Consider the following 13,162-nt stretch of genomic DNA (forward strand, 5'->3'; position numbering starts at 1 on the left):
ATGTACGTTACTTAGAGTCACATCGTTTGAATTGAGGGGTCATATAAATGTTTGTAATAAAATATATATTCCTCTTCATTCCAGGGTTCTAAAGTGTATTGATATAGTTGTTCTCCAGGTAAAAGATTTGATGCTGCCACCACCACCTGTTCTTGGAATAACTTTTCATCTGAAATCTAGGTGGAACTCAAAGGAGATTGCTTTCCCCAAATTCAGCTTCTGAGTAAAAGATCCCAATTGTTCTTAATAATTGGATCACCGTGGTTTGTAGTGTATCTTGTATTTAAATCTTGTATAATTCTTCCCAACAAAAAAGCAGGTTCCTATATTAAGCCTCACTTATTATAAAGCCCTTAAAAACCACAGACAATTACAGTAATCTATGTCCATTTATGGTTATGAGCAAAAGTAATTTTTAAAAAGCAAAATAGTATTTCTAGCAGGACTACCTGATTCTGTAATAGCTTTGTTCCCTATGCCATCCATCTGGTAAACTTGCAAGATTCGTTTTTCTCGCCATGTACATGTATACATAATCCGACTGTGTTGTTTCTCTATGTCATATAATATATGTGGGTATATGCATAATTCTGTATTTATTTATTTTTGTCATATTTATGTAGTGTATATTGGGAGATGGTGACCCTTTGAGAGCTGTATGCAATGAAATTTCATTTTAATGTATGCCAATTAGCGTACATTCAAAGTGACAAAGTTCTATTCTGTTCTATTCTATTCTATTCTAAGGCGGGAGAACTTTTTTGGCAAAGAGATGAACTTTAAAAAAAATCAGTCTCTAAGAACTATGGTGCTGGCATCATAGGGTGATGAGACTAACTTTCTGTCATTTTAAGAAAAAGATATGGCAGATATATAAATCTCCTGAAGACTGAATACTACAATTTTATTTTTTTCTGCAAAAGCTCTTCTTTTTTAATTTCTAATTTCTGAAGTGCAATTGGAAATGGAAGTCTTCAAAAACCAGAAAAAAGTAGCTTTGAAGTCATGCATACCCCTCCATACAAACAATATTGAACACTGAACATTCTCATTAGTCATTAAGAAACCAAAAGGAGAAATTACTTACAAGCATAACAATTGTAGCTATCAAACGAGTGAGTTCAAACATTCTTTTTAATTGTTTCACTGGTCCCATAAGAAACATGGTACTGCAGAAGAAAAAGATTAACATAACCTTCATCAGATATACAGAATAAAAATATTTCGACTTAATCACAAAGCAGCAGAAACTAACAGAGTTAAGTATTTCAAGAATTACTAATGCTAATCTCATTGAGACATTTGAAAGTCTTTTATCATCTACAAGTTTAAAATAAGAATAATTTACCTTCCAATGGAGGAGATATTTCCCACGGTATAAAATACTCCAAACAAGATAGGTCCTTTCTTAGGAACCATTAGTAGAAACGAACCCTGAAAAAGAGAAAAAGAAATAAGGAGTCTGTAACAAAATTTATGTATTGTCCTGCAGATAAAAGTATATGGAGCTATTAAATTCAGATTCTCTTACTAATTCTCAGAGTCTGTTTGTAAAAGCACCAAGTATTCAAATAAAACAACTTAAGACAACATTACTATGTATAATGCGTAGTCCTGTTTTCAGAGGGAGCAATTATCATATAACAACAAAGTCAAACTTCTTGAATGTTAATCCTTACTTAGCCAAAATAGCATTATCCATGTACAAGTGGGGGGAGAAGGAACTCAGCCTAGTGAGTTTTGAGTACGCCCCATGGACACAGAAGATGCCCTAATCAGTAATCACAAACAGGGAGGAAATGGATAATAGTCTCTAGAAGGCTGAACAGAAATATTCTGCAGGCAGCCTTTGTTGCATGCCTAATTCCAGAGCAGTGAAAATAAAGACTTATAATATTCAATAAGGAAGCTTTGACTATCTTATATGGTGAATTGTAGCTTAAAATGTAGGAAATAGTAAAAAGCAAGTGAAAAGAATGAAAAAAGATGATTGCCATTAAAACTAAGAAAAAACATCAATGATATACTTCATGTGGTCTGCTTTTGTAGAGTGGAACTCATGAATACATGCATAGAAGCTAGGGTGTAGGTTGAATTAATGAAAAAGTTAAAAGTTATAGGTGTGTGTGTGTGTGTGTGTGTGTGTGTGTCTATGTTATCTGATCCCTTATTTTTCCCTTTTGTCAGATTAAACTGATTTCACAGCAATCTTTGGATGAATTCTTAATTTAGGAGATTGCAAGTAGTCCTAAACTTGGAAATTATGCTACTATGAGTTAAATTATAAAAGTTGAAAATATATGAATTCTTATATCTCAATGCACAGGCATAGGTTTGTATCTTTTTAACTAATATAACATTATTTGGGGAATAAATCAAAATGCATTCAGCCAAATCACGTGTATTACTTCAGGTAGAGTATATCCATGTACATTAACAAGCAGTTGAAAATAAGTGTCTGCATCAATAATTATTTTGCACTGCAACTGATAGTGTCCCAAAAGAGCAGAATTTTATGATAAGAATAGAAGAAATTAAAGTCTTACCAGAACAGAACACACAACTCCTATTATAAAACAAGCTATGAAGGCTTTCAGTCTGGTACTCCAGCTTAAGGTAGTTGCATCAGCTATCTGGAAATATTAAAAGGTAAAACAAGGATGCTGACAAATCGATTCAGTTCTTGGTGAATGCATCTATGAAGCTTTCTTGGCAGTGTTATGCAGAGTTTTGCCACTGTCTTCTTTCAGGATTGTTTTTCCATTTCCCAGTTTAGTCAACAGTGCCCAGTCCTCCTATGCATTAACAAGGAGATTCTGTTTGATTTTCTAATAAGCAAACATCGGTGTCAAACAACATAAAGCAACATGTCGCTTTCTATTTTCTTCCTAGCAGATTAGCAACAGCAAGAAGTATCTAACATCTTCTTTAAAAAGTTTTCAAAATAAAATGGTTCCATTTTAAGTTTCATCCATGCTAAGGGGTGGAAACACTGGAATGAGTTTTTTTACTAGTGACTTTCTCAGTTCTAAAATACTCTCCATTGTTGCCTGATTTGTACAAATATATTTGGGGTATAAATCTAATAATACAGTAAATAATAAATAAATGTACAGTATTGTGAAGTAGTCTAAAGTAAGGATGTTATTTTTTTAAAAAATGCTAATCATTTCTAATTCCTGGCATGAAAAGATCTGTGGCCCTTCAGATAAGACTGCCCAAAGCCATCTACTATGCTTCCAAAGCTAAAGGCTGACTCAAATCTGGGTTTTCCAGATGCCAGTCAAACTGGTTAATCAGTGCTGGCTTTAATTTTTGAACAACTCCCCTGAGTAATCAAACCACAAATTTAGCCATAACTTTAATAACTAATTTAAGTTGCAAAGCCCTTTGTTGTTTGTTTGTTCCTATCTGCTTGTGCTTTGCAAATAGCTCAGAGTGATTTGCTTGTTACTGGTACAATCTTTTCATAATTTATTCCCCTGAGATCCTATCCTGTTTTCACTACTTCAGATATCTCTTTGGTATACCAGAAACATATTTAAATTTGGTAAAAATTAAAAACTCACTTTAATTCTCTGGCCATGATATCTATCAAAATGGGACTTTGCCCCTTTTCAGCGCCTATGAAACTATAGAGACATTCATTTTACCAAAATAAAGTACCAAAGGAAAAATGGCAAATTTTCTAAGACTAAGGAGCAATAATTATTGTCTTCTTTTTTAAAATATATATACCTGTATTGTCAAAGGCTAAAATGTTGGAAGTGTAATAAACAAGTAAATACTCAAGCACCGGACAGAACTGTATGCATATATGACTCACCCATGGTTACCCTAATCACGATTCATTCACATAACCCAATTTTCTGGATTCACACAATACAGTACCATAAACTAACCAAAAGAACTGTGTACTCAGCATTCTAGGCTAAAAGGTGACTATTAATGGTTCAGATAGATCCAGCCAATACAGCCATGATGTGTGGGAGAGAGCACAGTGCCTTTATTCAAAATTAGGATTATCACACTAAGTTAAAAGCACAAGAACTTTGCAAAACGAGGGGAATGACAACAGTAAATAAGTTTTAGATTACAACTTTCACCAATCTCAGCCAGAATGACTACTACAGTCGCTGGAGTAATGTAAATTGTATATACTGCCAGCCTAGTTGGAAAAGCTGGCTAAATGGGTCAGTATCAACAAGTAAGAAACAGACTCCGAAACATCTCGGGGAAAAGAAAAGGAGAACGGGGATGGACATAAAGAGCACTGGCGATGGACAGAAGCAGCAAAACGCGATGAAACAGACAAAAGAGAAAGTCCAAAAGAAACCACAACCCAAACGGAAGAAGACGACGCAGATGGTAACTTGTTGACGTCTTAACCTGTTGAAATAAAGAGAAGCTTACCTCTGCCAGAGGTCCCGGGTCCTCCGCGTCCTGTCCGCTGAGAACTCGCTTTAATTTATCCATTCCTTCTCGTCCAGGCACTCCCGAGTTTCGCCAGCTCCGATGTCGATTCTACCCACGCCGATCAACCTTACTTAGCTCCCCAAGACTACAACTCCCAGCCACCAGATAGAACATTCAGATGCTCCTTAAGCTTCCGCCTTCCGCCCGGTGCCTTTCAGAGCTACTCATCCCGTCCCGCCGTTGCGATGCAGGTCGGGAAATGTAGTTGGAGTATTTCCCACCTATGCGCATTGAGAAAGTTCTAGTCCCGAGGACAATGCTCTTTTCTTCACGTTTAGCTCGGTGTTTCTCAGCGTCAGTAACTGTAAGATGTGTCTGATGCGGCTTAATGGGGACACTATTGTATATATTCTTTATTGCTGTATATCAGGGGTAGTCAACCTTGGCTCGTTTATGACTCGTGGACTTCAACTCCCAGAATTCCTGAGCCAGCACAGCTGGCTCAGGAATTCTGGGAGTTGAAGTCCACGAGTCATAAAAGAGCCAAGGTTGACTACCCTGCTGTATATATTGAGCGCATTTGTTTTGACTGCTTTGATTAGACCAGGGGTAGGCAACCTCGGCTCTTTTATGACTCATGGACTTCAACTCCCAGAATTCCTGAGTAAGCTATGCTGAGTAAGCTATACCCCTGGGTTAGACAAAGCTTATGATAAAGAGAATAAGCTTTATGTTTTATGTGAATTGAAAGTTAATTGCAGAATTGTGAGAGTTATATATGGAAACGTATGAGAATAAATTGAACTGTTAGAAATTGTCAAAAATGTACAGTGAGGGGAAAAAAATATTTGATCCCCTGCTGATTTTGTACATTTGGCCACTGACAAAGAAATGACCGCTCTATAACAGGGGTGTCAAACTACAGGACTGCGGGCCGGATGCGTCATGGCGAAACCACGCCCACCCCATTTCCGGCAACAGAAAAAAAGTCACGCTACATCATGACATGTCACGTGACGTTGCGAATTTGACATCCCTGCTCTATAATTTTAATGATTTTTAACAGAGCCAGAATAACAACAACAAATCCAGAAAAACGCATTTCAAAAAAGTTATAAATTGATTTGCATTTTAATGTGTGAAATAAGTATTTGGTCCCTTATCAATCAGCAAGATTTCTGGCTCCCAGGTGTCTTTTATACAGGTAACGAGCTGAGATTAGGAGCACTCTCTTAAAAGGGAGTGCTCCTAATCTTAGCTTGTTACCTGTATAAAAGACACCTGTTCACAGAAGCAATCAATCAATCAGATCCCAAACTCTCCACCATGGCCAAGACCAAAGAGCTGTCCAAGGATGTCAGGGACAAGATTGTAGACCTACCCAAGGCTGGAATGGGCTACAAGACTATTGCGAAGCAGCTTGGTGAGAAGGTGACAACAGTGCGATTATTTGCAAATGGAAGAAACAAAGTAACTGTCAATCTCCCTCGGTCTGGAGGTCCATGCAAGATCTCACCTGGTGGAGTTTCAATGGTCATGAGAACAATGAGGAATCAGCCCAGAACTACATGGGAGGATCTTGTCAATGATCTCAAGGCAGCTGGGACCATAGTCACCAAAAAAACAATTGGTAACACACTACACCGTGAAGGACTGAAATCCTGCAACGCCCGCAAGGTCCTGCTGCTCAAGAAAACACATGTACAGGCCCGTCTGAAGTTTGCCAATGAACATCTGAATGATTCAGACAACTGGGTGAAAGTGTTGTGGTCAGATGAGACCAAAATAGAGCTCTTTGGCATCAACTCTGCCTATGACCTCAAGAACACCATCCCCACCATCAAACATGGAGGTGGAAATATGCTTTGGTGGTGATTTTCTGGTAAGGTGACAACTTCACCACATCAAAGGGACAATGGGTGGAGCCATGTACTGTCAAATCTTGGGTGAGAAGCTCCTTCCCTCAGCCAGGGCATTAAAAATGGGTCGTGGATGGGTATTCCAGTATGACAATGACCCAAAACACAGGCCAAGGCAACAAAGGATTGGCTCAATTCAAGAAAGCACAATAAGATCCTGAAGTGGCCTAGCCAGTCTCCAGACTTAATCCCATAAAAAATCTGTGGAGGGAGCTAAAGTTTCGAACTGCCAACAGCCTCGAAACCTTAATGACTTGGAGAGGATCTGCAAAGAGGAGTGGGACAAAATCCCTCCTGAGATGTGTGCAAACAAGAAACGTCTGACCTGTGACTGCCAACAAGGGTTTTGCCATCAAGTACTAAGTCATGTTTTGCAAAAGGGTCCAATACTTATTTCACTCATTAAAATGCAAATCAATTTATAACTTTTTTGAAATGTGTTTTTCTGGATTTTTTTGTTGTTATTCTGTCTCTCACTGTTAAGGCACATAGGCAGTTAGAGCAAAAACGTCTGAACTCCTTAGAGAAACAAGCAAGCTGTTACATAGATTTGGTGGAACTAAAGTACAGTATTAAACATACGTCAGAGTAGGTATATAGAAAAGGGGTTTTCTTCGAGGTTTGGCAGGAGATATTGCAGGAAAGGCAATGGGACAGGATATTATGGGACAGGACTACAGAGAGCAGTTGCTATTTTTCTTTCTTTTTCTGTGCTTTGCTTAACATTATTTACCCTGAAGGGAAATAATCTGATGGGCATATCTATATTATCCCTGCCTAAGCAGGGGGTTGAACTAGAAGACCTCCAAGGTCCCTTCTAACTCTATCATTCTATGTTATTATTCCTTAGTGAGACTAGCTGCATCAAAAATTTACATCATTACTGCTGCAATATAAAACTTTTCTGCATTAGTGACAATCACAACAGTAATGGCTGGATTATCCTATAAATTAACAATAAAGTTAGACTTTAAGGCAAAATTACTGTTCCTATTTTACATATTCATGGTTTAATTATTATGCCATGTTGAAGGAAAGTAAGAACACATGGTCACTAAGCCATGCTTAGCTTTAATATACTTTAATATTCTATTCCCACACAGAATGGATTTTTCTTATGGAGTCCCTTCATATTTTTATCTGATTTTCAGTATAAATACTGAAACTTGAAGCAGAGAATCCAAGGAAAATAAATAAAAGGCATTCAGTACTTTCAATGTTCAAACGCAACTGTGTAACTGAAATCTCATTGAATCCCTTTAACATCCAGGTTTTTGAATCAACAATACTGGTGAGTTTTCCTCTTGGTGTAAATAATAGTTCTAGTATATTTTCATGACTTGTGTATGGAAGAAACAACTATGGTAGTTTTCTGTACCTAGTGTAATCTACCATCACATATTGTATAAATTCTTATCAATAATTATTTGAATATTGTAGAAATAGAATGTTAGCTACAATTAAGCAAGAGTTCTCCAATGGATATTAAACTCCAATCTACTCTAGCCAGCAGGGTGAAATGATGGACAAACCAGAGAATGAATAACATTCTGGAATTAAGGCACAGGTTGGCAGTAATGTATAGCCTTCCCCATCACTGACTTTTCACCAAGCTGTCTAGGCTTGTTGAGAAAATCCAGTGAGCAAAGTAATATTGGCCATCACCCTTAGAAGTTCATGAGTTAAGAGTGTCTTCTCCAAGGACAGCCAAGGAAGCAAGTCACCTAAAGCTTAAAGATCAATCCCACTATTACAGGAATTTTTTTTTCTTCCGTTCCATTGTATCCAATTCTCAGACGCTGACTGGACATGTCCCTGCATCTTTCTTGACAGTTTTTCAAAAGTGGTTTACCATTGCTTCTTTCCTAGCATGGACAGAAAGTGACCAGCCCAAGGTCACCCAGCTGGCTTTGTGCTGAAGGCGGGACTAGAATTGACGTCTTCCAGTTTCTAGCCTGATGCTTTAACTATTATACCAAACTGGTTCTCTATTACAGGAATTACATGCCAACAAATCTGAAGAAAATCAAATTGAAGAAAAAAATATTTTTAAGTTAAAAAAAGGCCTTTCTTATTGTAGTATTTAAAATGAAAGTGAGATGCTAAATGCAACTTTTTTATTTTGTGACTGAACACAAACCATTACATGTTTCTGACTAAACAACATAAGCCTTTTTCATGCTGACGAGAGTACAACTTTAGTAAATAGTTCTGCACAGGTGCTATTGAAATGAAGGGGTGCACAATATAGTCTTCATTAACTTCAACGTTGGAAATATTGATGGTATACTGTACCTTTTGAAGGTATGAATTTGGTTAATTTCACAAGGAAATGCTTACAAGAACAAATCCCACACAGGAGATTTCACTACTGTTAAATGTCAATTGGAACATGCATGATACAGGAATAAGGATCCAGTTTTCTTTCCCTCTCTAGTCTGAATTTGACAATTATATGCAACTATTTGTTGTAGGACAGAATAAATAGAATAAATTTAGCTTCTTCACATATTTATGGAAAGAAATTTTAAAATGACTAATTTTATATTTGTAGGTGTAGTTTGCCCTTGCTTTTGAAATCTTTTTGCTTCTTGTTTCTTCTTCTAGTTATTCCAATCATCGGCTATTTTCATATACAACTAGCGATCATGACTAGCTATGCAATATAAATAGTTAAAGTTCTCTCAAGATATAGGACTGATGTATTTTTCTTAATAAATTCTGAAGTCAACATATGTATTGGAAAAACATACTCATTTTTCAAAACAAGCCAAATCCCTGCTTGGCTAAATTATTTCCTATGCATGTATGTTAAAGTAGTGAACATTCATTGTTGTTTCAGGTAAGGCTTAATATGGCTTAAAATCTAACAGCTAGCCTATACATCTTTACTCTTAACACACTGCATAATGTCCAATACAATCTGTTGCTAATACAATGGACACTGAATTAGAACTGCCTTATCTTAGTACTTCTGAAAGAGTTACTTATTTGGCTTTTCAAAACCAAAACACAGAATAAAAAAGGACAAAACAATCTTATTGATTTTCAAACTCTTCTCCTTTGAGGCATGGATAAGAAAAACCATATCAGAGAAATGTATATATTTATACCAGAATGACATTTTGTATGAATCTATTGTTATAATATATAAAAAGAAACCTAAAATTACCAAAATCTCAAATATTATTTTGCCTGCTATCAAATAGGGTGGAGAGATATACCAAAATGTAAGAACTGAAAATGAGTTTTAGAAATAAACTGATGAAACAACTTCTCCACAATAGTTCAGTTTATCTTCTATAAGAAATATATGAATGGTGCAGTTTGATAACTATTTTATAAATATATGTGCAATCATTTTTATCAAAAATATTGACAACTTAAAAGTATGCATGTCTGTCATAGCTGCAATAGCCCACTACTAATACTTTATATTCTGTTACAAATATTATAAGAATTTAATTTGTGTTAACATCTAATCAATATAAACTTGCAATATTTTTAAAAGGAGGTAACTTCAGGTTGACAAGAAGGAGCATTAACAATTTCAAGTTGTTATTAACGTCTAATTTATGACAGAATGGTAGGAATCAGGCAAAAATGGATTCTACTGTTATCTGTACTTAGTCAACATTATGTAGCTTGTTTGTTTTAAAATTAGTGAAAGTTTTAGCTTTGTTTATAAGGTAACAAACCTCATATCTGATAAGACAAGCAGCAAGCGAGTATTATTAAGAATACCATTCAATATACATTAAATTTCATGAACTCATCAAGCATCAATGATCCCTCAACAAATTAATCAAATTTAACCTAGAGAAGAAACATAATTAATTATTCTCTTTCACACCATATGAAACACAAGTCCTTTTATAACAAAAGACTATGTTAAAACAACGTCCTTAAAAGTTACTGCGCTTATGAAGGACTTGTTTTGTTTTGATTTTTGAACATCTGTGCAGTCTTTCTTGAAATGTTGCATACTTTAATATAACTGATCCTGATTTGGGGACTTACTCCCCAATATCAGTAACAGCAGTTTCCTATTAGATCAAAGCATATTCAAAACAGAGACACAATGAAAGTACAGGAAAAACTTCCAAGTTAGCTTCACCCACCCAAGGCTACCGAAATTTTAGCCAGGCCTCCAGACAGATCTTTATCCAGCATCTTCAGTGCTAAGGGCCCAGAAGATAAGAACAGAGTCTATATCAAGTTCATCAGATTATGCAGCTCTCATTAAGTGCCTTCTGGTGCAGCTGCAGATTCATGGCATAAGTTCTCAGGAAATTCCAGCTTCTCACAAATATTTTCTTTGACAGGCAAATACTGGGCAATCTCATTAGGATCCGTGAACAGTGTTGGGGGAATGTGCTTGAAATAGGAGAGAGATCATTATTTAGAGAACAACAAAAGAGAAAGTATATTTAGATATAAATGTAAGTTAACATTACATTAACATGTTTTGCAAATATTCTTTTAACTATAGATTTTTGTTTTCCAATGTTTTCTCCTCTTCTACTCTGAAAACTGGACAGCTACAGAAAAGTGAAATGAAATTGCTTATTTATTTATATGGTGTCCCAACTTGCATTTACAACTCTGAATACAACTGTACTACATAACAAAATTATTATATCAGGGACGGTGGTGTGCTGGAACTGGTTTGCATTTTTCTGGAATTTTGTGAGGTGATTGAGAACAGAAATGAGGCTTAATGCCTAGCATGCACTGTTCCATAGCCAGTAGATCAAAGCAGCAGTGGTGGCAAAAGACATTTAGCAATATACACCACTGACTAGAAAAGAATAATATGAATTGGAAAACTTATTTACCAAGTCCTTTCCTATGTTACATAATTTTAGAGGTTCAGATGTGTGTCTGAGATCATTTATGGAATAATTACAACAAGAAATGAAGTTTAATCTTTTGAATAAGTAGAATTTTGTCATTAAAATATCTTTTAGTAGTTAACAGAAATATCTGAATTTAATGTGATGAAGTTTTTACTTCTAGCCCTGCACTTGAGTGATCACAAGAATGAGAAGCTACTATGTTATGAGAACACATGCTAATCAGTAACTAAGCATGGATTAAATAAACTTCCCAGAGGATAAAAATCAGTCATTTCTACTGTACAAACTACAATTCAAGGATGTTAATGAAACTTTAAATTCTTTCAGAAATGACTTTTTACCCGAGAGAGGCATTGTAAAAATTGGTCTTGTCTAGGAACATTAGTTCTATTATCATTCCAATTTCCATCTCTGCCAAACCCACAGGAAAACTGATATTGAAAGATTATAATATTTGATATTGAGCACAAAGAAGGAAAGAGTAGAAAGAGAGAAGGGGAAAAAAACTCAAAGGGAAGCAATACACTGTAGGAAGCAGCAGACTCTTATATTGGCTGGCAGATGAAAAAACAAAAAAGGCAGCACACAAAAAAGACCCAGTCATGTTGTCCACTGTTAATACACAAAAGCAAACAAATTTGAAGAGAAAATGGCCGAATTGTTCAAGTCATACAAATAGGCCCACTAACTAAACTATATAGAATATAACTAGAAGTTTTAGGAAAAAATCTTCTAAGAACAAAATATACTATTAAGTAACTTGAATTCCACATTTTCCTATTTTTGAATTACTGACAGATTTGTTGATTTTAACATTTTACAGCATTAAAAATAGACTATTGTTAATTTTATTTCTCTCATATAAACTTAATAAATGCTTAAAAATAGTGGTGCTCCTCAGTATCCATAAAATAACTTGCACCAAAAATTTACTAATTCTGACATAAACATGTTTTAAATATTAATACCTTGAGATTTGATATTTTGCTTTCCCTAGAGGTGTATTCCCGCAACATGTATGATTTGTTGGCCTAGTAAAAAGAAAGCAGTTAAAATGTATTTTCATGACATTGTAATAATTTAATATGTACATATAGTTTCAAATAAAATGAAACTTCTGTAGTACAAAAGTAATCTATTGCAACATTAACACAAAATCCTGTGGTGATATCCAATAAAGATGCTGTAAATCTAGTATTATTTACAAATAGTAATAAACCAACTACATTCATGCTGGAAATACTGGATATAACATGTGGATTCATATGCCATCTTAAATCTGGTAAGATCCATACAGGATGTACTTGGGTAGTATATATGTATAAACTGGAATGTACACAGTATTACAATTATACTAAAGACAGTATATAAATTAAAATACTAATGGCTGCACATCTCATTCCTAATAGTTTTAGGTCTACTAGACAAAAGCTATGTATAGAGAACAAGGCAGAGAAACCTTTGGATTATTTGAAGTCTATTCAACTAGTTATACAAATAAACAGCTAACAAATCTGCAACTATCATATTTCTAAATTTAGAGTTTAGAGACAATAACATACATGTATTAGCAAATAAAATGTCACTTCTAAACATTAAGGCATACCCTGTTTTTTATGACTTTTGGAACCAAATGTTCCCATTAAGACTTTCTTACCTCATGATAAATTCTTGTATCATTCATCCTAATAAGAACTCCATCAACTCGCAAGAAAAACCTCAACAGCACAAAAAAGCTGGAAGGCATTACTCTCTGTCAAATATAACAAGAATAATTTGCACTTGCACACATTTAAGACATATTACTCTAACAGGTAATTAGAAAGATAGTAAATGTCTTAAAAGCCTTCATTAGTCAATAATATTACCTTTCCAGTAACATTTAGGAAGATAATCTTAATAGATCTTAATTTCCTGCAGGCACAAATACATGATCAGGAAAATCTGTAAGCTAATTAGTTTTGCATT

General features: G+C 35.2%; 2 protein-coding genes across 2 annotated transcripts in view; both read right to left on the reverse strand.

Annotated features, from left to right (window-relative positions):
• The window catches only part of SFT2D2 (SFT2 domain containing 2), a gene marked incomplete in the record, with an annotated part of 10,286 nt that extends 5,719 nt beyond the window's left edge, over positions 1-4,567 (reverse strand). The window contains 4 exon segments of the mRNA XM_015816021.1: positions 1,088-1,169; positions 1,349-1,434; positions 2,547-2,633; positions 4,414-4,567. Coding sequence (XP_015671507.1) covers positions 1,088-1,169; positions 1,349-1,434; positions 2,547-2,633; positions 4,414-4,476 — 318 coding nt within the window.
• A 5,047-nt stretch (positions 4,568-9,614) lies between these two features.
• TIPRL (TOR signaling pathway regulator) overlaps positions 9,615-13,162 on the reverse strand; it is a 9,299-nt gene continuing 5,751 nt past the window's right edge. Inside the window, exons 5-7 of the mRNA XM_015816030.1 lie at positions 12,852-12,947; positions 12,163-12,225; positions 9,615-10,712 (exon numbers count right to left, since the gene is read on the reverse strand). Coding sequence (XP_015671516.1) covers positions 10,578-10,712; positions 12,163-12,225; positions 12,852-12,947 — 294 coding nt within the window. The 3' untranslated portion in view covers positions 9,615-10,577. The remainder of the gene's footprint in view (positions 10,713-12,162; positions 12,226-12,851; positions 12,948-13,162) is intronic.

Source organism: Protobothrops mucrosquamatus, unplaced genomic scaffold (assembly GCF_001527695.2).
Source record: "Protobothrops mucrosquamatus isolate PMUCROS unplaced genomic scaffold, P.Mucros_1.0 scaffold_107, whole genome shotgun sequence".
In the NCBI taxonomy this organism is placed as follows: Eukaryota; Metazoa; Chordata; class Lepidosauria; order Squamata; family Viperidae; genus Protobothrops; species Protobothrops mucrosquamatus.